We start from the raw sequence: 25,432 nt of genomic DNA on the forward strand, positions 1-25,432 counted from the left end.
GCAACAAACAATAGGTAGTGATGCAATATGTATTAATATTAGGTATTCGGAAATAACAAAACACTCCACTTTGAGATTCAGTGCCCAGAATAAATGATTCAGAAGTTATTCTGGTCTTCCGAGATTGTTCATTGAGTTCACGGAGGAATTTCTGGCAAGGACTCATGTGGCAGAAGGGATAGAAATAGGATGACAGGAAATTGCATTGTGTTGTGGAGGACAGGGAGCTTGTGTTGGACACTCAAGCCCCAACCTGTTAAATGAGAAGCATTGCCAGCTTCTTAGCATTTTGCCTTTTCAGACATAACCCCAAGGTATTTTTGCCAAAGCGATGTGTGGTACAAACCTGGTTAAAGGAAGTGTGAGGTTTGATTGCTCAGGATGCAAAATGGCATGCTGGCTAGTGATCTCATAAAATACAAGCATGTCATGCACTGGCTGGACACAGAGGAATGGTTGGAAGCACTGGCTGGGGAACCCCTAAGGGAAGAAGGCTCAGAGCCCAGGGAATGGTGGTGGGATGACGATGAGTGGTCAGAGGGCGAAGCCTGGAAGGAGGTGGTGTCAGAAGCTGAAAAGTTAACAGGGTTTAGTGAGCAGGAAGCGTCTGTGTCAGAGAGAAGTCCAGAATCAGAAGGTGAAGCAGGAGAGGAGGGAGTCCAAGAGGCAGAGATGAGACAGGCTGGTGAAGAAGCTAGGATGTCTCCCCGCTGCCTGCTGCAACAAGCTACCTATCCCCCTGGTTGCCCAGGACCAGAAGAGGGGTGAAGGGAGAGCAGCAGAGACAGCTGTGTTGTCACAGTCTCAGATTGTTTGGAAAGGACGAGATTTAGACAGCTGTGGGAAGGTGCGGATCTTCAGCCTCTGTAAGGGGCAATACCTACCAAGAATTGTTGTGCTCATTACGCCTGGCTCACCTGAGCAGACCTTGTATCTTCTAATGAAGAGTTAACTCCACATATTCTGTGTGATTTATTGTTGGCTACCTCTGACACATAACTAGAGATGCCACCCTGCCTTCCCGAAACTGCCAAAATCAAGAGAGCTGCTTCCCTCTCACGTTGAATATACACACCCCGTTTCCAGCAAATAAAATTAGTGGTGAAAACTGGCACAAGAAGCTGCCTTATACCAAGTCAGATCATTAGTCTATCTAGCTCAGTATTGCCTACACTGACTGGCAGAGGCTCTCCAGATATTGAGATTGACGACATTCCCAGTCCTACCTGGAGATGCTGGGAATTGAACCCGGGACCTTCTGCATGGAAAGCAGATGCTCTACCACTGAACTACAGTCAAAGGTGCTAGAAACAAGATCTACCCCAGCTTGCCAGAACACTATGCAGACAGGAAACAAACACATGGAGGACCATTATTTGGGGTGGGCATGTTGTCAAGAGACTTCCCATCCTACTTGAGTAATCTTCATCTTGCTAGAATTTCAGCCACAAGTGTTAACCAGCTGTACATGGAAGTGTCTGGGATTGAACCTGGAACATTTTGTATGCAAAGCACGTATGTTACCATTCAGCTATGGCCTTACTGACTCCTTCCTCATCTCCAGAAGATCTTCCCAAAGCCAGGTGAACTCTCCACGCTTACCAAAATGAACACACAAGCACAGTACATTCTTATCAAGAGTGCGCTTTTATTTTTTTATTTTTTTTCCTTTTTTTGGAATTTTTTAAACCTTAGGTTCCCTTCCAGCAGCAAATGGGTGCCAAGGAAAGAGACCAACAAAAGAATCCAAACGCTCCCTCCCGCCGCCTCATCAACACATTCCAAGCACAAATTAAGAAATGCAAACTAAACCAAAAAATATATATATATTTATATATATAATTTGTCTTTTTCTCTCCGGGTTGCACCCCGGCCCCACCTCCGAAGACGGCTGATTGGCTGGGGGTCTCTGGCTCTCTTCAGTAAGGGGGCAGCAGGGCACGCACACACACACACAGGTGGTTGGAAAAGGGGGAGCAGCATCGCTCAGTTCCACTCCCTCCTGTTGCTCCCCAAGTCTGACAGTAGAAAAATATGGCAGCTGGAGCCACCCTTACGCCAGGCCAAAGCCCTCCGAGCACTCCTGGATGGCCAGTAGCAGCATGTGACGCAATTTCTCATAACTCTCATAGGCAGGGAGGTCCAGCTGGTTGAAACTGGAGGAAGAAAGCATCAGTGTAAGGGGGTGGGGCCAACCAGCTTGATTGCAAAGTCAATGCCTTTCTTTTTCAAAATGAGAGCAAAAGACACTTTCACCCTCCCCAAACTGGCCAGAAATCTTCATCTGTAGGATGTGCTCACTTTACTGGCAAAAACCTACAGATCTACAGCCTGCTCACATTTGATTCTTAGCAATGTTTAATTTCAACCAGAGGACAGCCCAAGAACCTGTTCTGAAGGTCAAAATTCAGCCCTTGGAAGTGATGAACAATCCTCTGCACATGTGCAGAATTTCTATCCCAAACAATTGTCACCCCATCCAACTCTCCATCTGGGATTTGGATTTGCAAGGCACAAAACTGGAGTTCTGGCACCTCTTTCTTTAGGACTTTACCACTGACCCATGACTGAAATTATAGCTAGCCTCTGTTTTAGAAACACACTCACTCCCTTTCTCCCCTCCCGGCTCACAAAATCCCCAATTGTGTTTCTATGTAAAGGAGCAACTGATACTGCTGTAGAAGGGAAGCTCCTGTAAAATACCTAGGCCCTTACAGATATTCATAGGAAAAAAACCTTCAGCAGTGTCATGGTATACGTGTTATGGCTCAAGATGATAACCAGTGAATTCTAGCACTTACAGAAGCTTGGAGGGCCTCTTGGAGTTAGGGTGATTATATGACACACTTCCATTTACATAAAAATATTTCCTGCATAATGCAACACTATAATTTGAACACTAACAATGGGCTTATCCATTTGCCTCTTACCACGTGTGAGCAGAAGGCAGTCTATCTGTTGAGCGGTCGTCTCTGTGGATCTGGAATTTCTGGATGCCATTCATGCCCTCTAGGGCAGCAAACCCCTGCAAGGGCACCTTGGATGTACCTGTGACGAACTGCAGGAACTTTGCTCTGTCTGCCTGATCAAAGGAGCGCAGGGCTCGCCAGAACCACTGAATCTGTGCAGAAGGACAAAAGGAGTGGAGACTGGAGTCAGAGATGCTGGCATTTCTGAGAACATGAGAAATTTGCAGGCCTCCAGAAGTGAAGGGCCCAGAAGGACCAACACAAAGAGGAGCCAATAGGGGGAGAGGATAGCAGAAGGGATGGGATCACACATTTCCTGCCTTCCAAGCAGGAGGTAGTGGTGATATATGCCCAACAGGAGAAGAGCCACCTCATTGTGTGCTTAGCGGCAAACAGAGTTCCAAAATCAAACTTGCAGTCAAACATATCAAGGCTGCAATACTATACAAATTTACCCAAAGTCTCATTGAGCTCAACCAACTAAGGAAATTGATTGTTTACATGCCAAGAAAAATCAAGAGGATTCCTCTCCATGAGCCCATGACACTTCCACTCTGGAGAAGAGAGAGTTGGTGAAAGGCAACCTGCTAGGAAGGAAAGGCTAACCTGGATAGAGTTTGCCTGGTACTTGTGGTACTCTGTGTTGGACTTCAGGTCATCTATGTCAATGGTGGGCAGCCCCGAGATTAGCAGCTCCAGCTCCTGCTCCGTGAAGATGGAGATGAGGCGCTTGGGGATAATCTCATAGAAGCCCTCCAAGAAGGCAGCCAGCTGCTTGCGGATTGCTCCTGCCAGAAGGGAATATGGATTATCACTGGGTGGGAAAGCAATGGAAGTTCTAAGTAGCCCAGGAAGAGGGGAAACTATTGCTCGGGAGGGAATAAAATCTAAACACTGAAATGTGCACATTTATGTAAAATTTACAACTTCTCACAGCTTATTGGTAGATGAATCTGCCTCAAGTACAGTCTAAGTAATGACCAGCTTGACCTTAGACCCAATTAGACAACTAAAATTTTTGTTGCTGCTGCTGTTTGTGCACTTTTCCTTAAAAAACAGTTTGGCTCCCTTCTTCAGGCTGTTGTTATATCTGGTGAAACAGCAACTCATGGACAGCTCTGGCACTAGTTCTTTGCTTAGAATTTAGTATGAATTATGAGATTGGGAGGGAATGTTAATTCAAAAGGTAGATGCAAGTTAATATGTGGAGGGATCCCATCTTCTAGCAGAGATGGGTTTAGATCATCAGGTTCTTTCCACTGTTCTCAGGTGTACTCCCCCAACGCACCTGTCATTCGCATCTGACACACCAGGTGTACATATTCCTTCTTGTTCTCCTCAGTCACAAGGATATTGGCTCCGTTGGGCTTAAGGTCACGTACTTCACACACACCAAACTCTTGAACCTGTTTGGGTAGGGGAGGAAGAAAGACAGAAGTGTACTAAATAAGTAGAAACTGGATTAACAAGAACATCTCTTGGGAAAAGAGAAGGCTTGCCTTGCTCTTCCTGACAAGGACCAGAAGTCAGAATGACTCAATACTGGCCATGATTCAATCCTTTCTCAGTTTCACAAATTCTTCCTCAGCCTCAAATTACAATCCAATGGGTGCTTCTCTTAACAAAACACCATAATGTAGTTGCAAGAATCATATTTAGCCCTTGTGCATAGTAAAATATAAATACACAACCAAAACAGAACAGCAGCAGCCATCATTCAGGGGCAATGAAAGACTCTGGCAGTTATCACCAGGTAATACATCCTTACTATTTTGGAACACTGTGTCCGAATGCCATTCTTGTTACAATGCCAATGTTCACAGTCTCATTGTTTCTCACACTGTTTAGAGAGTTCTATTTTTTTAAGATCAAAGGAAATCTGAATTCAAAAGGAAAGAGCTGTATCCACTGCTAGAAAATCCCTGCAAATATATAGTCATCTTCACCTATTATTACACATGGCAGGATTTGTACAACTTCTGGGTGAGGAACTCTACCAATTTCTTGATTTTTATTCATCATCTTCACAATTGTCCAAATTGAATGGTTGCCCATTTTATATGATAGCCCTTTGTCTCTTTAGCTTCAATATCCTTCAACTTCCAAACGATTTGCCCCAAAATACTTCCATGAGAAGGGGACAGGTTACCTCTGTGCTGAAGGTGAGGTCATAGCCCAGTGTGGAGACGTCGTTTTCCAGAAGATACACCAGTCCCTGGTAGAAGTGGTAATCCTCACTCTCCATATCTGTGTACCTGTACGGTTGAAGGAAGCCAGCTGGGTTAGGAACATGTTTTGGGAAAGATAGGAAAGCATGTTAGATGGACTAGTTCAACAAAAACCCTAAAAGCAAAGGCACTACTCACCTGACAGATTTGCCCAAGATATGCTTGTAGAAGGAGCGGGTGAAGTAGCACTCCAGCAACCGGTTATCATATACTGCTTTGGCCACAATGCGCCCTACAAACTTGAAGTAGCTCAGGTGGTTGGGGTTACAGTGAGAGGAAGGATTGATGGTGTAGGTGACTCGATCGCCAGGCGATGTGCGGAAGAGCGCATACATGGGGTTAAACATCTCCCGTGAGATGATCATGTACCACTCGCGCAGGAGACCTCCAGCATCCTGACCCTCTTCCCCTTCAAATACTATGTACCTGATAAACAGAAGAGGGTATAATAATTAGGAAACGTCAGAAGTGGAGGATGGGTTGAGAACAAAAAGGCTGGCAGGGACTGAATGTCTGGTTTTTAGGTTCCATCAACAAAATAAGGAAAAATCAACATTTAGACAAAACGTGGGCAAAGGTCCTCAGCAAGGGTAAGAAAGAAAACGGTGCACATAAGAAGACTGATTACAGCAGCACGCTAAAAGTTCTAGTAGCTGAAGAAGTTACTTACAATCTGTTTTTCATTTCCTCGGGCGACTTGCGATGCAACTCCCGGTATGAGTCTTCAAAGACATGATCTCGACGCACATGCACAGCCATGTCTTCTTTCCGCAGCCCCTCATCAAGTCTTTCCAACTCTTGCCGGAAGTACCTTGGAAAGAAGAATAAGCATGTAGCCATTACCTCTCACATCGGGCAGCCCCCAGGGCTATTACTATGGGACTCCCTGAAGCCGATTCACAGTTACAGTTGCAAAGCACTAACAATGCAAGAGATGACATATTCTACAGATGTAGATGAAAAGTGGGTGGGTTTGCCATCTCTCCTGCCCTTACAAAGTGGCTTCAGAATTGGGGCTGGGAGACACTTTTGGCTACACTTCATTCTAGGGGAAGAAGCATATCAAACTGAATAAGACCACCCATCCAGTCACCACCACTTCTCCTGCCCCACACTGATCTTTTTGCCAATGGAGGAGCTGAACAATGCCAAGAAATGAGAAATGTGTAGGTAGCCAACTTAGAGGGCATCACAGCCAATAGAAAAGTCAGCACACAAGCCTAGAACATCACTCAAGCAATCTGCCCTAGAGATTAAAAGTGAGACATCATACTCATGCTTACAATCAATCTCTGGCGTCTCCTTGTTTTTTAATTATTATTTAAAATGAATAGGAAACAGAATACTAACACCCCACCCTGAAACCTACTTCCGTTTGACGTCAAAATCCAGCACACGTATGTAATCCACGAGGACAGCAAAGGGGCCGTCAGCTAAATGGGTTGTGGACTGGCGCAGGATCTGGTTCAGCACAGTGCGGTGTGTTTCTGCAAGACGAGAACAAAAGTGAAGGTTCGGCTGCACGCTCCTTATTGTGTTTCTTCCAGGCATGCTGCAGAAACCCGTTAATGAAATTCCTCCACAAGTATATTCCCTAGTTAGTCACACCTTGATCCACACACTCCTCCCTCATCAAACCAGCTGCCCTTCTGAGATAGAGACAGCCGAGAAACCCCCACTTGAAGCCCTCATGAAAGAATTAGTCTTAATACCCTGGACACAGCCAGACAAGTCACAGTTTGAACTAACCTGCAAAGCGGAGGAACTTCTGTGTGTCTGGGGGAAGGCTGGAGGAAATGTGCATGGAAGAAGGTTCACGGGAGAAAAAGGGGTCAAGGGAGGAGGGTGTTGCAGGGGTCAGTGGGGCAGGTGAAAGGGGTGGGGGCTCGTCCTTGATGTGAGCCAGCTGGCTCTCCCGGGTGTCACGCACTGGGGGCTTGCTTTCCCGCTCTGTAGCATGCACCAAGAAGAAGGCCTCCACTGCAGGCTGCAGCACTGTAGGGAGAGAGCAGAAGGTGAAGTTCCAAGAGGCAGAGAGGCCTGAAGCAGACCAACCTCCCAGCAGCCCAGAACCTTACCAAGCACAGCATGTTGGTCATGCGATTCTTCCAGCTCCTTCAGGCACTCGCCCAGCATATCCCATAGTTCATCCAGACTGAGTTGCTCACTTAGCAGAGGCAGATCCGGAGGACGCTCCTCTTTCTCCTTCTCACCCTGCTGGGACCCTTCTGACACTGTAAGAACAAGAGATCAGTCCTTCACACTTTAGCCTTCCCGGTTCCAAGACAAGCAACTCCTTCAGACCTGTAGAAGGAGGGCCTATGGCAGGTAAAACAGCTTCTCTATTTCAGAGACAGCCACCCCTCAACTGCAAAAAGCAGATACTAACCAACTGACTGGGTGTCTTGTGTGGTGGGTGACGGCTGATCCACATCCATAGGTGATTCGTCTCTTCGTACAGAACCCTCTGCCTGGTTTGGCTCCGACTGAACAGAAGAGACGCACACATTAGTGAGGGCTGAAGCTTCCCAAGAACACTTAGGAAACAGGTGCTGGGAGGTCAGCCCAGTAACTCCCAAAAGACAGGGAAGAAAATGGACCATCAACAGAACTGTGCATGGTGGCCCTACCACTTTCCCCATCCTTTACAAAGACCAAAAGAGGTTAAACATGCTGCTATACACAAGCTAAAATCTGCAGAGGGAATGAACAAAATGACACAGCCACAGGAGAAATAGGGGAGCAGGGGGGGAAAGCTAGCAGAAAGCATGACATGCGTGAATCTGAAGGTGGAGCACTTACAGCCAGGAGCAATGGTGGGGGAGGGGGGAAGTTCTTGGAAAGCAAAGAACAGGTGTGGAGAGAAGAGGAAAGTTGTCATCAGGGACCTTCCTGCAGGGATAACCTCATATTTAACAAGGCCCACATGCCAGGGGCAAAGGCAGCCCACATCTCTCTAGAGAAACTGGACAGGACTGGAGCCTCTAAGATGCAACAATCTGGAGAGAGGTAGGCTCAAGGATTGTACACACATTGCTGTATTATCACATCCACTCCACAATAGTTGTGATTGAAAAGTACACCAACGTGATTCAGTTGTGTCACTTGGGCTTGCAAACAAGCTTGGTTCTTGTTGACCTCTAATGCAGTCTCTATACCTGCTGCAACCCAGAAGTAAATGCAGCAGTTACTTTTTATCGCTTAGCTACTTCTCATAGGAAAGCAATGTGTGTACAAGCCCTAAGAATTTGGGCTTCAAGCCATGCTGTGTGGTTGCTGTGCTGGTCCTGCCCTGGGGCCACACGGACAGTGGAAGTACCCTGAATACATGCTGGGTCTTATAAGTGGAAGTGAGCTCTTAGAGCTACCATGGGTGTCAGCTCACTCATAGCCATGTCAAGTTGGCTTTCCAATTTGAGTGGCTTTGAGCCAGGAGAAGAGAATAAGGCTGAAGAGCAGAAGGAGGCAGACAAAACTATGGATTACATGTTCAGTCCACAGCTTGTACAGCTTTGGGTTAGCTCCCTTGTTGATTGCGCTTTTTGAAACTTCCACAGAAATCCAAAAGATTTACTATTAATTACAGAACATCTGAAGCACTAAGCAAGTGTCAACAGCTGAGACCACAGCAGAGTGTCCCCTGACCGCTTGTCTTTTTCTTCACTAATAATACTTGCTGTCGCCACCGCCACAATGCCCACCTTTTAAAATGTCAAAATTCCAACAACTTAAGCAATCAGAATGCTAAACTTCACAAAACTGATTTGGTCTGTAGGCAATGGAAGGTTATTTCTTACAGGCAGCATTTTGCTTTTCACCTGAAGAATGCAGGGTGGATCACCAATGCTAAGTATCTGCCACTGTAGAGATGGCTAGCTTGCTCTCAGCTTTTAACGCCCAGCTTTTCAACCAACAATCCTAGCCAAACAGTGTATGAAAAAGGCAGCTGAAACCAGAAAAACAATCCCTACCCTGCTTACACAGCTGCAGAGCCTTCCATTTATTCCTTCTGTAACTGGTCAGGCCTTGGCTTTCCATTAGTAAGGAAGGGGAGATGCATAAAGGAATTCCCCACCCCAAGCTCAGTTCTCAGTTCATAAGCAGCAGAGTTAGTGATGTATCCACCATGGAAGTGGACGCCCTTTCAAAATGGGGAAGGCATCTTGAAGCTGCAGAGGATTCTTCACCCAGCTCATTGTCTCCTACCACAAACCCCTTCCCCCATTCAACCTGCCTTCAGCAGATAACCCAAAATCATATGAAGAGGAAGCAAATAAGGTTAGAACTATTTGGCATAGAAGTGTCCAAGACATACAGAAGCTAAACACATTTTTAAAGTGTTGGAAGAGTAACTAAAATAATAGAAAACAAAGGGGTGTACGCAGGAGTGAAAAGTCCGAAGACCACAATCTGTTAAAAGGTATTATGCAAATATCCAACTCAGATTTTTCAAATCAATAAGCAAACTTCATAAAAGGTAATCACCACCAGAGCCCATGGAGGTATATTGAGGTTGTTGGGAGAACAGCCAAGGAGTATGCATAAGCCAGGTACAAAGAAGGAAGACTTCTTTTGTCTTCAGCATTTCTTACACTTCAGCTGAAACCAGCTGTTTTCTCATCCCTCTACCCAATACGTAGAACCAGTGCTTTTTTCTGGGGAGACACAGGGGTACGCATACCCCTAAACATTTTGTGAATCTTTGTACTTTTGTCCATTTACTGTATTTATTTCCCCCGATTTGAACTATCAAATGGTGATTTTCTTGAGTCAAAATAAAAGTACCCCTAAACATCTTTTCAGAAAAAAAGCAGCGCACAGAACCCAGAATCCAAATCTCAAACTGTCCTCACAAGCTCTTCCTCAGCCTGCTCTGAAGAACAGCTTTTCAGGATCAAGAGCCAACAGCAGCAAGGAGCTGAAGCTTCTTCCTTCCCTGAACAAAGAGGCTCCTCTGATGACAAACCAGTTGGCATAAAAAGGGAGGAGAAAAGATGGAGAGAGGAATGTAAAATAATGAAAAAGGGTAGTTCAAATAAACAAAATGAGTGGCCTACAAGCGCCACAGGCACCATGCTAACCGTTGTTGCTTGCTGCTGCCTCCGGGCCCTCTGACCCTCACGTACCATTTGTATAATGGCGTCAGCCTCAGCCTCCAGCTGCCGAACAGCGGCCTGGATGCTGCTAACTGAGCCCAGACCGGAAGTACCTGCAAAAAGAGGGGGAGAGAAAAAGAAGAATGAGGGCTGGCCTCTACAGCTGAACCTGTATGATTTAATCCCCTACTCAAGCTTTGAACCGACCCCCAAAAACTGCAGTGGCCAATGGGCCTCTCAGGTCTTCTATAGGTAAAGTATGACTGGTCTGAACCAGTATCAGGAGATCTCCCACCCATGCTCTGGCATCTACAAACAGGCCTTGTGCAGACAGAGCTTGCTCTCCTGCCTAACATACCTAGCCTGCCTGTCTGTTTTGCCTTTTTGTTGGCACGGCGTGTGTCATCCCGTAGCTGGATGATGACCTGCAGCACCCTTAGGAAAAACTTCTGTGTGGAGGTCTTAGAAGTCAGCATGGACATTGAGGGTAGCTGGAGCTCACGACCACCCAGAGGGCGCTTCTGTGATGCCACAATCACCACGTTCTCAGCAATGTCAAACCTAACAATTGAGGAAGAAGGTGGGGAAGAAAGTCAGAGAAGGCCACTCAAAAGACAAAGAGAAAGGCCAACTTGAAGGAGACTCACCTGCTCTGCATCTTGCCTTTCAATTTGGTGGTCTGAGGCTGTTCTTCAGGGAGCCCGTCTGGCGACAGGGACTCACACTGGGCTCGACGTTGCTGCTCCAAGTTGTATTCTCGCAGCTCCGCCAAGAGAGTACCTGGAAAGGGAGAGTTGAGAATTAGTGAGTGCTATTTAAGAAAATCGATCCCACCTCTCCACTATAAAACTATACCCAACACGACAAACAATATCAAAACACATGATGGTAAAACCATTAAAATCCAGAAAACAAAGATGATGCGTTCACAATTTAAAACAGTCAGAATAAAATCTGAGGCAATAAAAAATCCCTGCCTAAAAGGAATTGTGTTCACTAGGAAGTAGAAACTAAAAGGGCCAGTTGAATGTCCCAGTGAGAGAGCATTCCGCTGCTGGGCTCTCACACATCCCAGCCAACCTAGAATAAGCCTACACTGAGACACAGAGGAAAGATCGTAGATGGTATGATGGTTCTGGATGTGAGCCATTTAGGGCCTGATGCCAAGTTGGTTAGCATTTTGAATTGCACCCACGAACTTACTGGTAACCAGTGCAATTGTTCTAAAATAGGTAACACGCTTACATAGTTGTGTTCATGTGAGCACCCTACAGCTGCTGTATTCTGGATCAACATGGGTGGCCATGTAAGAGTACAATTTAGGGTCCAGATTCAACTTATCTGGTGCACTAGTGGAAGTCAGTTCAAGGGCTTCCACTAGCACAAGGGTGATTCCTCTGCCATGCTTGCTACCTTGTTCAGAACTGACTGAAATCCCTTATCTGGTTGAATCACCCTGCCCTACCACCAGAAGCAGTTCTGTTATGCTATGGTGTGACTCTTTCTAGCAGAGACAGTTCCAAAAGAGACTATAGCTCATTCAAACCTGACAGCAAGGAAAACAGTCTTATGAGTTACTATCCTCTGTGAGGAGGTGTGCCTTTAAATGTTACCCATGCTTGCACATGTAAATACCCAGACTATCACACTGGTACATGAGAAGAGCACTGAAGCCCATTGTTTCTGTAAGCTACTGGCTAATATTCCTAGCTTCACATTTCTGACTGTTCACTGTGGTACTCAGTGATTGAGGCAGGGCAGGACCTTTAACCACGCCAGCTCCTCACACTGGCACTTCTCCAGTCTCATCTCTCCTTACCTATCTGCTTGCAAAGAGTGTAGCCTAGTTGCCGGGCCCCATTAAGCAGAAGCTTGAGCACAGTGTCACGTGTGGCTGAGTCACCCCGTGACAGTTGCAAAAGAACGTTGGCAGCATCTTCCAGGCCTTCTTCAGAGCAGGAGTGAGATGTCAGCACCTGGAATGGAAGATGAGAAAGTCACTGTGCCGCTGACAGCTCAAAATGTTAATCCCTTCCTCTCCCCTCCATATAGTGTGTGTTGGCCACACCCACCACACTCACCTCCACAGACAGCTGTAGCTGGTTCTCCGTTAGGCCTGAGGCCGCCATTTTGCTGTCAGTTCCACCTCCACCTCCCACTTCGCCTACCTTGGCTGGCGATTTGCTGTTTCTTGGGATAGCTGCAGAGAACGACAAGATACAAGCTAGAACCAACTTGGGATTTGACAATTAACCAGTGAGAGAATGACCAAACAAACCACCAGCTATTTTTTGAAGTCTGGGTCTCCTTTGAGCACCTGCCTACCATCTACCTCCATCCCTACACAGAAGTCACAGAGACACCCTCTCTCTATCAGGCTTCTATAAGTAGGCAATATCCTCCTTGATCAGGGCTGTGTTCATATATGTGATAAGTTTGCAAATACCAAGGTGGCAGTGGAAGCTACAGTGTACAGAACCATTCCTGCCTGTCCCCAGAGAAGGAAGAGACATGTAGTGGTGGCAGGTGACGCCCTACAGATGGGGACAGCGGCAGCAGTGTGCAGAAGAATGACTCATGCTTTCAGTTGTCTCTACACAAATGCACAGAATATGGGAAACAAGCAAGAAGAACTTGAGCTCTTAATACAGAATGGCAACTATAATCTAATAGACATTACTGAAACCTGGTGGGATGAGGCTCATAATTTTAATGTAGAAATTGAGGGGTACAACCTGCTCAAAAGGAACAGATCAGTCAGGAAGAGAGGAGCACCAGCATTGTATGTAAGGGATGTGCACACTTGTAAATGGAAACTGGAGCAAGCTCGTTTTCTCCTACTCTGGAGGGTAGGACCAAAACCAGAGGATTCAAGTTACAAGAAAGGAGATTCTGACTAAACATCAGGAAGAACGTTCTGACAGTAAATGCTGTTTGGCCCAGAGTGGAACAGACTCCCATAGGAGGTGGTGGACTCTTTCCTTGGAGGTTTTTAAGCAGAGACTGGATGGTCACCTGTCATATATGATCTAATTAATATTCCTAAATTGCAGGGGTTTGGAGTAGATGACCCTTGGGATCCCTTCCAACTCTATAATTCTATGAATTCAGCGACAGCACAGATTTAACAGTGTGCGATATTAAGAGCTTGCCTTGTTGAGAATCCCAGCTCTCTATTTTGTTTCAAAAATCTTTTCCTCAGGGCTGCAATGATGGCTTGAAAGTGTGTGCAGCAATACCTACTGAAGTCTTAAAAGGTGGCTAAATAAGATTTCTAGCAACTGAGATAAATATTTGGGGTCCTTCATAGCTCCCTTCTCGTCTCCATGGCCACCAAAACACAGAATTATGAAAAATAAATTAAATTAATGCAAATACACATACAGTCGTACCTTGGAAGTTGAACGGAATCCATTTCAGAAGTCCATTCAACTTCCAAAACTTTCGGAAACCAAAGAGTAGCTTCTGATTGGCTGCAGGAAGCTCCTGAAGCCAATTGGAAGCCCCGTTGGACATTCAGCTTCCAAAAATAGTTCAAAAACCAGAAAAATCACTTCCAGGTTTGCAGCGTCTGGGAGCCAAAATGTCTGAGAACTAAGCTGTTTGAAACCCAAGGTATGACTGTACAGGTCACAGAGTCTGGATTGCCTGAATGTAGAAATTTACATATATTTTTCTCTTTAGACATGTCCTGCTCCACAACTCAAAGGAAGAAAGAAAATGGAATGTGGGACAAGGAGAAGAAAAGTATCCTTCCCCCTTCTCGTCTCCGAGGACCCCTCCTCACAAAAAACCCCAATCAATAGAATACTTACTGGACACAGTGGTGGGGAGAGTAGATGACACAGTTACCAAGGCAGCACCAGAGGTGGCCATAGAAGCAGCAGTTGCGGCGGCAGCTGCAGCAGCTACAGCGGCAGCAGCAGCCAGGGCAGGGGCGGGAGCAGGTGCTGGGGTGGTAGTTGCAGTAGTAGCAGCAGCATGGTTGGCTACCCCCTCAGCCGTGGTCTTGTTCTCAGGCAGAGCAATGGAGATGAGTGACAGCAGGCGCAGCAGCTTCTCTGTCAGCAGGGAGCTCCGTCTGATCACCGGATGGGACAGCATGTTCATGAGCTGACCCAGAGGAGAGGCTTCTAGACTGTAGGGAGAGCTCTCTCCCTCAGAGCCAGCACTCACAGGCACAGATTTGATGGAGTTCTTGCCCTTGCGGCTTACGTTCATATTATCCAGTTTGACCAACAAGTCCCAGAAGTCAGTGGAGATGCCACTGGTGCCCATTTGACCTGGGCATGGGCTGCCCGATTGCTTGGTGCCCCTCTCCCGTTCACTTTCACAGGTGGTCTCTTTGGTCCGCTGCTGTGTGAAGTGGCTGGGGAACACCTGGAAGGGGGCATGGAGGAGAGAAGCAAGTCAAATCATGTTCTGGAATCCCTCATTGAAAAATGTGGCTTCCAGTTCTATAGGATTATTTATTACTTTGCCCACCGAATCAAGGTTCAACAACAGCACCCTCTCCGACCATCCCTAAAAAAACCCAACCACACACCCCTCACCTTCCAAGTCTACTGGCACACCTGGCTCTAGATAAACCTGAACAGTTCCAAGTAGATGCCCTCTAGAAAATGCCTAGAGTACATAGATATATACCGCACTGCCAGTCGCAGCAAAGAACAAATTGTTCAGCAGCAGTTATGTCCTGGGAGAATAAGCTTAAATCACAGAGCAACGACCCCTAGAGCCTTGCTCCAGGAAGACAGTCTCCACTCTGTAATTGGAAGGTGTCCCACATGGAATATCTACCTTGTGGTCCATAAATAGTATAACTATGCCTTTGAGGCAGCATTAACACAGGCCTCCAACAGCAGTTTTTCGCCAAAGCCAGTATTTGGAATCTCTATAGCTTCCTTCAAATTAGCAGAGAGTGAGAAAGGAGACCATGCAGAGCAGCACGTGTGTGCCAGACTCCTCAGGTTCCCAGTCAGCATTTGGCTGAGTGGCAACAATTTACAGAGCACCAAGTTCACTTCTCTCCCCATGTATGTTTGCCCTTACTCCAGGTACAGGCGAGAGACTCACTGGATGGTTTGGGGCAACTCATGCACATAACCTCAGGACCCAAGTAATTACTTATTCCCCAGGGTTGCTGCAAGACAGAACTATTAACAGCTATTTTAAGAGAATATTCAGAGCTAATAAGATAGTAGCAAGGTATTAGTCTTCATATAGGAGGTGTTGGCCCCTCTGCCCACCAAAGGAGGAAGAGCCTTGCCTGGGAAACAAGTTGCCCCCCTTTGCCAGAAAGAAGTTGAGAGCTATGCTCCTCTTTGTCGCCAGTTCTGGTCCTTTGCTTCATGGGACATACAGCAGATAATCAGAAGCGTCTTCCCTGTTCCATGGGTCAGAAAAACTTCCCAGATTTACAAATTCTGATCCCACCATATCATCACAATGGAAAAAAATAAGAGGTGGAGCTCTGACAAAGTTCTGCTACCCTGAAACTGGCAGGACTAGAAGTGGGGAGGGACCAAGCACAAAATTTAGTTACATTAGCACTGCCCCTGAGGCCTGCCGTAAGGAGAAACCCACTCCTGAATAACCATCATCACTGAAAAATTGGAAAGGATATTAAAAACTGCACTGGAACCATTTGTTGACAAGATAATAAATTGTTTTAAATAAAAAAAAAGTAATTATAATTATTTATTTTTTTAAAGAAAACTTGCACTTTTAAATTCACAGGTTTTCAGGATGCTTCATGCTAACAAAAGTAGGGCCCATGCTGTGTTCACATGATTTAGCAAGTCACACATGAGTAGGGAGATGCTGCAAGCCGTGGGCTCACGTGCTTCCCTGTCTTCCTTTCCTCCACTATCCGGAGGACCAACAGTTCTTACCCTCACACCAGTTCCCCTAAATCTTGGCTTGTCAGGGCATCCAGACCAGGGACTACTGTTTGTCCCAAATGCTGGTTAGTTCAAGCAAAACAGCTTGTTTTGAAACCAACCAGCGGTTGTGATAAACAATCCCTGGTGTGAATGACACAACAAGGAGAGAGGGAGAGGGAGAGAGAGACTGGGAGGAAAAGGCTGTTCTTCTTGGCTGTGCAGGAAGATGGGGCATACATAAGCAAGAGGCTCACAGCAGCTCCTTTCTGCTCATGCAAGTCTCACTGATAATGGTTTAAGCATGATGTGCAAACTAGCCCACGGAGAAGAAGTTTCCATGGCTATTATTTACTAATCTCATTTATTCTGAACAGCAAAGGAACCAAGAAGTTAACTTGTCTAGCTCCTTTCTAGCACAACTGGATGTTTCCTGGTACAGAATATGCTACAAACGCCTGCCCGTTATTTTCCTTAATCCCTGCACAGCAAGAGACCAGCTGATTAGCTGGCAGCAACTGCAGCGGAGAGAGGAACCAATTTCAATACTTTTGTTAGCTGTTCTGAAGGTCTGTGGGTAGAAATGCAGCCTAGAAATACTAAAATAACTGCTCTCCCATTTTTTAAATGATGACACCTACACCTTTTGCTGAAAATTTGCACTTTTTATGCAATGGTGATTTTGTTAGCCACCTTGAACATGCTGATGGACAAACAGGATCTAAATCTACTAAATAACAACAACAATTACAGGGAGCTTAACTGCCTGCTTGCTCTCAGTTTGGAACTCACCCTAATATTTAGTCTAGAGAGCTACCTCCTTGTAATCTAAATCCTTAACTTTTTCTCTTAAGCTATGCAGACCAAGAAGTTTCAGACTTTCATCAGAATGACAGAACACCCATCGCATAAAAAAGAGCACCACTCCAGACAGCCCTTGTCTTCACCTTGGCAAGTTGGATGAGCGTGTCAAGTACATGGCGGCAGACCACAGGAGCAGCCTGGGGGTGAATATGAACAGTGGAACCGGCAGCAGCATGCTTCTCCGTGTGCTTACGCCCTCCTGCTCGCTGGATCTGGAATATGTTGGTTCGGCAACCCAAAGCAGCATCCATAGAGACGGAGAGCCAAGAAAGCTGCCCTGAGCTTTTGGATTCCATCTTGTGCAGAAGGTCTAGTGGCCGGCTGTCAGGGGCACAGGCCTTGGCTGCTCTTTTGCCTTTGTCGTCTGGTGCAGCAGTCCCCTTAGGTGTCTCTACACACAGTTCACTCTCACTGCTGCGCTGCAGGATAGAGAGCAGGCTCCGAATCACCCAGCTGCGTGTCTGTGCATGGTAGCAAAGGTTCCGCAGCACCCGATGTAGCCGGCTAGTGTTCAGCTTTGGCTCATCCACAAAAAGCAGTACCAGCAGGCAGGACAAGGCCTCATGGTCCAACAGAAGGCGTCCACGCAGGCGGAGCAAGCTGTCCACATTGCTGCCTGATGGCCTAGGAAACAAGAAGACAAATATCAGCACAGTCTACATGACATGCCTTGCAGCTGGTTCCTGTAAACCAGCACATCCTGCTGGCCTGGCATCTCTGCCCATTTGCTTTCAAGTTGATCCCTGAACTGATCCAGTGATCACCGAGCCCATCTTTCAGCTTACACAATGGGGCAGGGAGTGGTTTTTTCAATCTGAGAATTATTTATTAAACATTTTTCCACCCTTCCTCCCAAAGGAATCCATGGCAGCCCTGCAAGAACTAGGGGTTATTGGGAAGGATTGATGATTGGAAGAAGCAAGATAATACCCCTGGTTTCCAGACTTTAAGGTTAACCTTAGGTACCATACAATTTGGCAAAGTTTTTACATTTCTAGTTTCCCCAAGCATATCCAGCTTAACGAATAAGTTACATTGGTTTTTCCCTAGGAATCCTAACCCTCAGCTTATTCCCTCCAAAGAAACTGAACCACCTTCCCCCATGTCTAGCACAGTGTTAGAAACTGAGATATGAAAGCTAAGAGCTAAATGGCACCTTAAACTTAGCTTATGGGTGCAACAACAGAATGTCTAGGCACACTTTTTAAATAACAAGAATACAAGGCTGAAAATGAATGAACTGCAGCTAAAATATTATATTCATTTTTCACATGGTCTAGTCCTTGCCCTGCCCCCCATATATTCTTAAGAGGGTCTCTTCTCCAGTCTTCAGAGAGTAGTTGGAAGTGAGGAGGCAGAAGAAGTCCTCCTTTCCTTCCACTCTGCAGTTTTAATCTGAAATCTTAGGTGCAGTACTGCACCCAGAGCTCAGAAATTGTTCGTGCTAATGAAATTCCCTGTGCAAAATGTGCCTACAACTATGGGAGTTTTGAACACTGATCTTGTACCTGCTGTGGCTGCTGCTACCACCCATCTGGAAGGTTCCTCCTCTTTGTACAGCCAAACGTGTATACTGGACACCTCTGTTTCCACTCAGTCGGCTTGTGAAGGCTGAGTTAGGGGAAAGAAAATAAGCAAAGCAATCAGATCGGGAGTCGAGACATACAGAACTAAAAACAGTAGTATGTCAGAAACAGATGTGCTTTACCTGGGCTACGCAAAATGGCAGACAAGGCAGAGGTGCTGGAGTGGCCAAAGAGACGCTCGTGCATGAGCTGGCGCTGGCGTGCTTCTTGTTCACGCCGCAGAGCCTGTGCTTCAGCAGCAATGTCAGGAGGCATGACTGCCAAAACACTGTCCTCCATATCCTCCAGCACACTGCGCCGCAGGTCTGATGGCAACGTCTGAATGAAAGTCACAGGGTCCATGGGAGTGTCTGAGCTTGTGCTCTGGGCCAGCTCCCGACGCTGCTGCTCTGCCCGTTGTTGTGCCAGCACCTGAGATGGGAGGGGGAAAGATAAAAACAACTTCTACTGTTAAGCAAGAACAGAGCAAAAATAAAAGACCCAACCAATCTCTCTAAAATGACTCTCCTCCTTCAACCACAAATTGTTCTCTCTCTTTCCGAGGTGATGGGGATGTGGGACAGAAACTGGGTTCTGCGACCACATGACGGGTGGAACTCCACAGCTGAAAGCCCCTTTTAGGATGTGAAGTCTTGGTCATTATTAATTTAGTCCTGGAAATTTCACTATATTTCAAAAAAATACATATTTCACTGAATTACATCCCCCTTATGTGGAATTTCCCACAAGGCAATGAACTATGGATCATGCATGCAATAAGGTGAGCCAAACACATCCACACAAATAACTTGCATATCTTGTCCTTATGCAATTTATAACTTAAGCGCAAAGAAGAGAAATGCAACTGCCCAGATTTTCTTGTGACTTGTAGTTGGCAGTCCAGTAGATTTGTTTTTACACCTACTTTCCTATTTTGACTTCCCATTTTATGTTTTGTTTGTATGTTACATGTTTTAAACAATACAATTCAAGCAATGGAAAAAATCTATATTTTTTTTTAATTAAGAGGTCAGGAATCCTAAATTCAGAAAGTTTTGTTTTGTACAGTGCAGGGTCACAGGCTACATGAGTTTCCTTCAGATTTCATAGTTCTATTATACTTGTTCATAAACTGTGTTTTACCCCATAATCTTTAAAAGTGCCACCTTACCTCCTCTTGGATTGCTGGAGGCAGTGCAGCCAGGAACTCTGGACTGACTTCTGTCACACTAGGGTTTCCCACCACGGGCGGTGCTGGGGTAGCAGCAGTTGTGGTAGTCGGGGCGGTGCGGGCAGGAGGCCGGATACCCAACTGGTTCTGTAGCACTTCACGCCGGATGTCATCGGGCAGAGCGGCCAGAAAAGATGGGTCTACACCTTCCGGAAGATTTATCCCTATGAAAAAGCATGTTAGAGGTAGCTGCTATCCCTACTAAGAAAAATGGCATTGACTTAGTATAGCTCCCTCTTTTTATGTCCTCTTCTAGTATTTACCTGCCAAGGGGTCTTCCTCCTCACTGCTGGTAGAAGGAAGGGGTTCTTCCAAGATGCCCCGAGAATCAGCACCGGAAATGGCCACCGCCGAATCTCTGGTGGAGGAGCTCTCAGAGGATGAGGCAGGTGGGGAGCTGAAGAGCAAGGAGTGACAGTATTAGCAAGTGCAGTGCTAATGCTAAAATTGGCACATCACCCCCTTGCACCTCATCGCTGCTCCTTACCCATCATCCACCTGCTGGCTGGGATCTGGCTGGCCCTCCCTGAGGGCCTGTGCATTGGAGCCCTGCTGGGCGGTGTCTGCCGTTGCTACAACAGTGGCTCCCCCTGCCTGGTCCACATTGCTAGGGCCACCAGCCTCTCCAACTCCTTCTTCGAGGTTGCAAGAGGCCAGGCTGCTGGTATCCATGGGTGAGCCCTCCAGCTGGCTGCTGACTGCTGTCAATGCATCAGAGTCTTCAGCCCTCTCTGGAGAAAGCGAAGCTGGTGGGAAAGGAAAGAAAGGACTGAGAGATAAGTCTGACAAACGTCTGTCAAACCTGAATTCTTTTCATCAGAACATGGAAAGGACAGAAACCTACCCATTGACCTCCTTCTGGTTTTCAGACAGCCTTCCTAAGAAGCATTGATAGAAACACTGCCTGAAAACCTGATACACTGGATTCAAATTCTGCTGCCCATTACGACTGGGCTCTGGTTCCAATTCAGCAAGGAAACTTCTTGTTTTGGCTGTGATATACCCTTCACTACCACCTACTATAGAGTAACAGGCTTCAGAAATTGCCTGTGAAGACTGTCAAGGCAGAATACTGAGCTGAACTGACAGGTCTGATCCAGCACAGCATTTTTATTTTTAAAAATGAGATTCAAAACGTGAGCTCAATAAAAAGCTACTTAAAAAACAAACATCCAGCCAAATTTTGAAAGCTAGGATCAAATCATTAGGTGGGTGAGTAGGCTTTTAGTTTCACTTTGCAAATTTTAGTTAATAGGCAAATATATGCACTTTTAAAAATTGTTTTTATTAAAGATTCTCTTGGGTTACAAAAGTGCATACAGCATTTCTGCTTTCCGTTCATAGGACCCTTTCTACAGAGACACTTATGTTATAGACAGTATAAGGCTGGGGGAGAAGAGAAGTGGGGAGAGCATATGTGCAAGGTTTTTGTGTCAGTGTCACGTGGCCAGGTTCTCTATTCATTTATTAGTTTTCATTGGTGGTGAGAGAGGTTGGGGGCAGGGCATGGTTGGTTGCCTTCAGCTGGCTGTAGTGAGTTTTGTTTGCGTGTATAACGGGGAGTTGTTGTAAGGGTCAAGTTAGCCATACTGATTTGTATGCTGCTGGTGGGTTCTTGTCTTGTTGGGCTGTGTATGTAATAAAGGGGAGCCACACTGGGGTGAAGGTGTCCTCTTTTATTTGCCCCTCTGTCAGTTTCAGTCTGTTGGTTAGCTTCTCTGTGGGCTGTTTCCCATATGGTTTGGTACCACTGGTTCATGTTCTCTCCAGTGTCTAGTTTTGATGCTCCTGGCCGCTGAGTAGGTAGGTGGCTGATGAAAAAATATGCACTTTAAAGCTATTGCTGCCTTCTCCTGAACATGTGGAAGATGGTAGGAATCAGAGTATGTTTATACACGTACAAGTGACACACAGCCAGAAAGGGGGTAATATCTGCTGCAGGGTGAAGCCTGGGGCCACTTACTGATGGTGGGAGCAGGTGAAAGCTCCATCTGTGTGGCCTCAGCATCAGTGCTTGGCCTCCCAGGGCCTGAGTCCTCCTGTTCCACCGGCATCAGCAACTGCCCAGAACCCTGGGCATTGGACTGCCCCGCCAGCTCTGAAGGAAGCTCGCCTGCCCCTGTCACCTGCTGCTGTTGCTGTTGGGGGCTCTCCAGCGTGACCAGAGTCTGCTTGGGGCCAGCAGAGGCGTCTTCAGCTGCAGCTGGGACTGCGGGATAGCCATCAGGATGGGCAGCACCATCTGGGAGCCAAGAGAGGGAGGGAGGCCATCTTAAAACCCAGACCACTGAGCAGCAGCAGGATTTCAAGCAGGGAATTGGCTTCACCCTGCACCCTCAAGGTTAGTTCAAAAGCTGGGCACATCAAACACCCACCTCAGTCCTGGGTACTTCACTCCTCCCAGGGAAAGTAGTAAGTTGTATAGTTATCTCTGATTTGGGGCACAAATCCCTACCCCACAACAATACAACTTACTACCTCACCCCAGCAAGAGCAACGTCACAAAGCCTCAGCGTCAGGCAACTGGTTCTTCCCCCATCTGAACAGCCAGTTTTTTAAAAAATCCTGCAAAATCCTTTCACATAGATCTGAGGAGAACACTCATGCAGACGATCCACTCCCCAAGCCTACAAGATCTAATGACACACTATCCCACTATTAACCCCCATCCCCAAATTTCTTTCCAAATCTAGGGATGCAACCAAGGAACTCAGGGGCTTTGATTCCACATTTCATTCTTGAGCCCATGTTCTTTCCTCCTGAGCTAGGCGTGGTTTCTCAGTGGCTTCTCTCTTCTTCAGTGCTGGCATGACGAATTGTGAGTCCTCATAGGAAAGACAGTAGATTGTATAGTTATCTCCAAGACCGGGTGTGACCCTAAAACTATACAATCTACTACCTCATCCCAGGGGGCCCAGGAATAACATCTGCTTCAGCTGAGCTGAGGGAAGAAGACACCATACAGACATAGAGTAAGGGAACAAATTACCTGGAAGGTTCTGCTCAGCAGAGCTGTTTGACTGGGGTAAGGCTCCCTGCAGAGGGGAGGAAAAAAGTAAGTAAAGATTCATCTGATTAAAACTCATCGGAACAGGAAACTGCCTATGTAGCTTCTGACACCCAGGACAAGGAAAGGAGGCAGAAGCTTCAGGTCACAGCTGTACCTTCCCTCTACAGTGGTACCTCTGGTTACGAACTTAATTCGTTCCAGAGGTCCGTTCTTAACCTGAGGCGCACTTTTGCTAATGGGGCCTCCCGCTGCCACCACGCCACCAGTGCACGACTTCTGCTCACATCCTGGGGCAAAGTTTGCTACCAGGAGACCTACTTCCGGGTTAGCAGAGCTCGTTACCCAAAGCATTTGTAAGGAGGACGGTACGTAACCTGTATGCCTTTTGCTACAACAGCTCTGCCCGATTTTCATCTAGTCCAGTGAGGCACATCTATCAAAATGTTCTCTTCTACATAGAAGCAAGCATTCTAAATACTGCTGGAAAATGTGTCAATAAGTTTTCCTTTCTGTAATTGGTTGACAAAGATATCCGGCTTGTACAGATTATATACAGAAAAATGTCAAGATATTCTATTCCCTCAGATCCAAAAACAATCTTGCTAAACTGTCTTAGATTTCCTTCTCCTTAGTTGAGATTTAACAGCTAAATTCTTTATTGAAAAAATAAAAGAATGACCACTTTCTCTTCTGCAAATGTTTGGAACAATGGCTAAAGATATCAATCCAATAGAATTACATCAATGAGTAAACTTCCTGACAATGTCCTCATAGCATTCATTTGACAGGCAGAGATATGAAGAAACACATTAAAGTGTGTCCATCCCTGTCTCTGCTAACTATTATGACTGTTACCATATTCCACTTACTGCCGGTGTCTCTATTCTTGATAACACCGTTTCTTTTGTTCCCGTAACAGGGTGTGGGTGGGGTGTTCTTTTTAAAAAAAGAACAGGTGTAAGACCTGGCTCTAGGAAGGGAATGTGGTGACTTTCTTTCTTACAAAGAGCTACAGTGGATGTTCGGGTTGCAAATGTGATCTGTGCAGGAGGTACGTTTGCAACCCGCAGCGTTCGCAACCTGCAGCGCCACATGGGTTGCGATTCAGCACTTCTGCACATGCGTCGAAACCCGGAAGTAACCTGTTCTGGTACTTCCGGGTTTGGCGCGGTGTACAACCCGAAAACGCGCAACCTGAATCATCTGTAACCTGAGGTATGACTGTACTAAGAAAGATCGGTTCTCAGTCTAGTGTCTGAGTTTCTGCTTGCCTTCCTGATAGGAAAGAAAGGAACAGAGGTTTATTCTCTGGTTTCATCTCTGTCTGCCATGTGCAAAAGAGCACACAGACATGTGGAATTATATACTGAAATGACAGCAGGGGTTTCTATTTTGTGTTTTCCCTTATATACCTAAGTGAATGAACATCCCCAACTTTATTTTAAGGTAGCCCACTTGCCATAATTTAAAGTTTACCAAAAAACAGTTCACGTCTTTGCTCTGGAACAAAACAGATTTGCTGTCTTATCAAGCTACCAAGACCTAAACATGTCTGCTGGCATTTTCATTCCAAATTATAGGTACTCTGCTTCTCATTTACAACCCAGTTGCATATATTCAAGGTGATATTCAACTGATTCGCCTTCCTAGTGCAAGCATTATCACGTTCCCCGCTTGCAGCCCATGCCCTCCCTGAAACTTCTCTGGAGGATTTGGGGAAACACCCCTAGAACAGATTTAGGGATGCCCAGGAGGAGAGTGTTCCATTGTGCAAGCAGAAAGCCTTGTGCTAATTTAACAGTTGCCTTCGTGCTACAATGAATACAACTCTTAGTCCTGTCCCCACACCCCAGTCACAATGCAGCTTCCATAATGGAAACCATACCAGATGAAATCAGCCCTGCTGAAAGTTTGCATTCAACAAGCTTTTAAAAAAGGTCACAGATGTTCAAGTTGGGCTTCTAACCTGGGCATTTTGCTCTTTGTCTTCTGCCTCCTTGGCCTTGTCTGCAACTTTGGCCTCCTCCTCAGCCAGCTGTTTTCGCCTCTTCTCTCTACGCTCCTCTAGTTCCTCATCTCTCAATGCCTCCAGGTGGTTAATAATGGGAACTTTGACCACTGAATGGAGAAAAAGCACCAGATTAAACAGAGCCAAACAGAGAAGGGCCTGCATTGGCTGAAGCAAGGAAAGTTACTTGTTAGCTCACCTGACACACAGTCATGCATGCTCTCTGCATCTAGTACTTTGCATTCTTCTGTCCAGCGTGTCAGGGCAGTAGGGATGCTTGACAAGGTTCCTATAGAAAGAAAAGTGGAGGGTATATTACTGATAAGCCAATCCATACAACAGCTCACCAACACCCTCAAGACCCACAGTTGTGCCGTTGGCCAGCCATTCTGCATTTCTCCACATCTGCCTGACAGCTGAAAATGTGAACTGACTCCATTGATAAAGATGTTTGAATTAATGCACAATGGTATAAAAATGTTGTAGGCACCTGGCTGCTAATTCACAAAAGGTTCTTTTGCAGTCTCCTAAGCATCCCTCAAATTTTTCCACTTAATTTTTTTAAAAATTAAAAATTGA

General features: G+C 46.1%; 1 protein-coding gene across 2 annotated transcripts in view; it reads right to left on the reverse strand.

Annotated features, from left to right (window-relative positions):
* Window positions 1-1,628: 1,628 nt before the first annotated feature.
* The window catches only part of HUWE1 (HECT, UBA and WWE domain containing E3 ubiquitin protein ligase 1), a 95,748-nt gene continuing 71,944 nt past the window's right edge, over window positions 1,629-25,432 (reverse strand). For both annotated transcript variants that reach the window (XM_082205335.1, XM_082205336.1), the window contains exons 58-84: window positions 25,053-25,142; window positions 24,812-24,963; window positions 22,825-22,870; window positions 21,799-22,077; window positions 20,323-20,581; window positions 20,099-20,232; window positions 19,776-19,999; window positions 18,748-19,036; window positions 18,548-18,650; window positions 17,123-17,663; window positions 14,109-14,673; window positions 12,375-12,493; window positions 12,113-12,269; window positions 10,941-11,073; window positions 10,652-10,854; window positions 10,279-10,406; window positions 7,587-7,683; window positions 7,276-7,431; window positions 6,947-7,192; window positions 6,567-6,684; window positions 5,868-6,008; window positions 5,336-5,623; window positions 5,119-5,224; window positions 4,258-4,375; window positions 3,576-3,757; window positions 2,931-3,121; window positions 1,629-2,156 (exon numbers count right to left, since the gene is read on the reverse strand). In XM_082205335.1, the coding sequence (XP_082061461.1) occupies window positions 2,054-2,156; window positions 2,931-3,121; window positions 3,576-3,757; window positions 4,258-4,375; window positions 5,119-5,224; window positions 5,336-5,623; window positions 5,868-6,008; window positions 6,567-6,684; window positions 6,947-7,192; window positions 7,276-7,431; window positions 7,587-7,683; window positions 10,279-10,406; window positions 10,652-10,854; window positions 10,941-11,073; window positions 12,113-12,269; window positions 12,375-12,493; window positions 14,109-14,673; window positions 17,123-17,663; window positions 18,548-18,650; window positions 18,748-19,036; window positions 19,776-19,999; window positions 20,099-20,232; window positions 20,323-20,581; window positions 21,799-22,077; window positions 22,825-22,870; window positions 24,812-24,963; window positions 25,053-25,142 (5,168 nt within the window). In that variant the 3' untranslated portion in view covers window positions 1,629-2,053. The remainder of the gene's footprint in view (window positions 2,157-2,930; window positions 3,122-3,575; window positions 3,758-4,257; window positions 4,376-5,118; window positions 5,225-5,335; window positions 5,624-5,867; window positions 6,009-6,566; window positions 6,685-6,946; window positions 7,193-7,275; window positions 7,432-7,586; window positions 7,684-10,278; window positions 10,407-10,651; window positions 10,855-10,940; window positions 11,074-12,112; window positions 12,270-12,374; window positions 12,494-14,108; window positions 14,674-17,122; window positions 17,664-18,547; window positions 18,651-18,747; window positions 19,037-19,775; window positions 20,000-20,098; window positions 20,233-20,322; window positions 20,582-21,798; window positions 22,078-22,824; window positions 22,871-24,811; window positions 24,964-25,052; window positions 25,143-25,432) is intronic.

Source organism: Podarcis vaucheri, assembly GCF_965113315.1.
Source record: "Podarcis vaucheri genome assembly, chromosome: 17".
NCBI lineage: Eukaryota > Metazoa > Chordata > Lepidosauria > Squamata > Lacertidae > Podarcis > Podarcis vaucheri.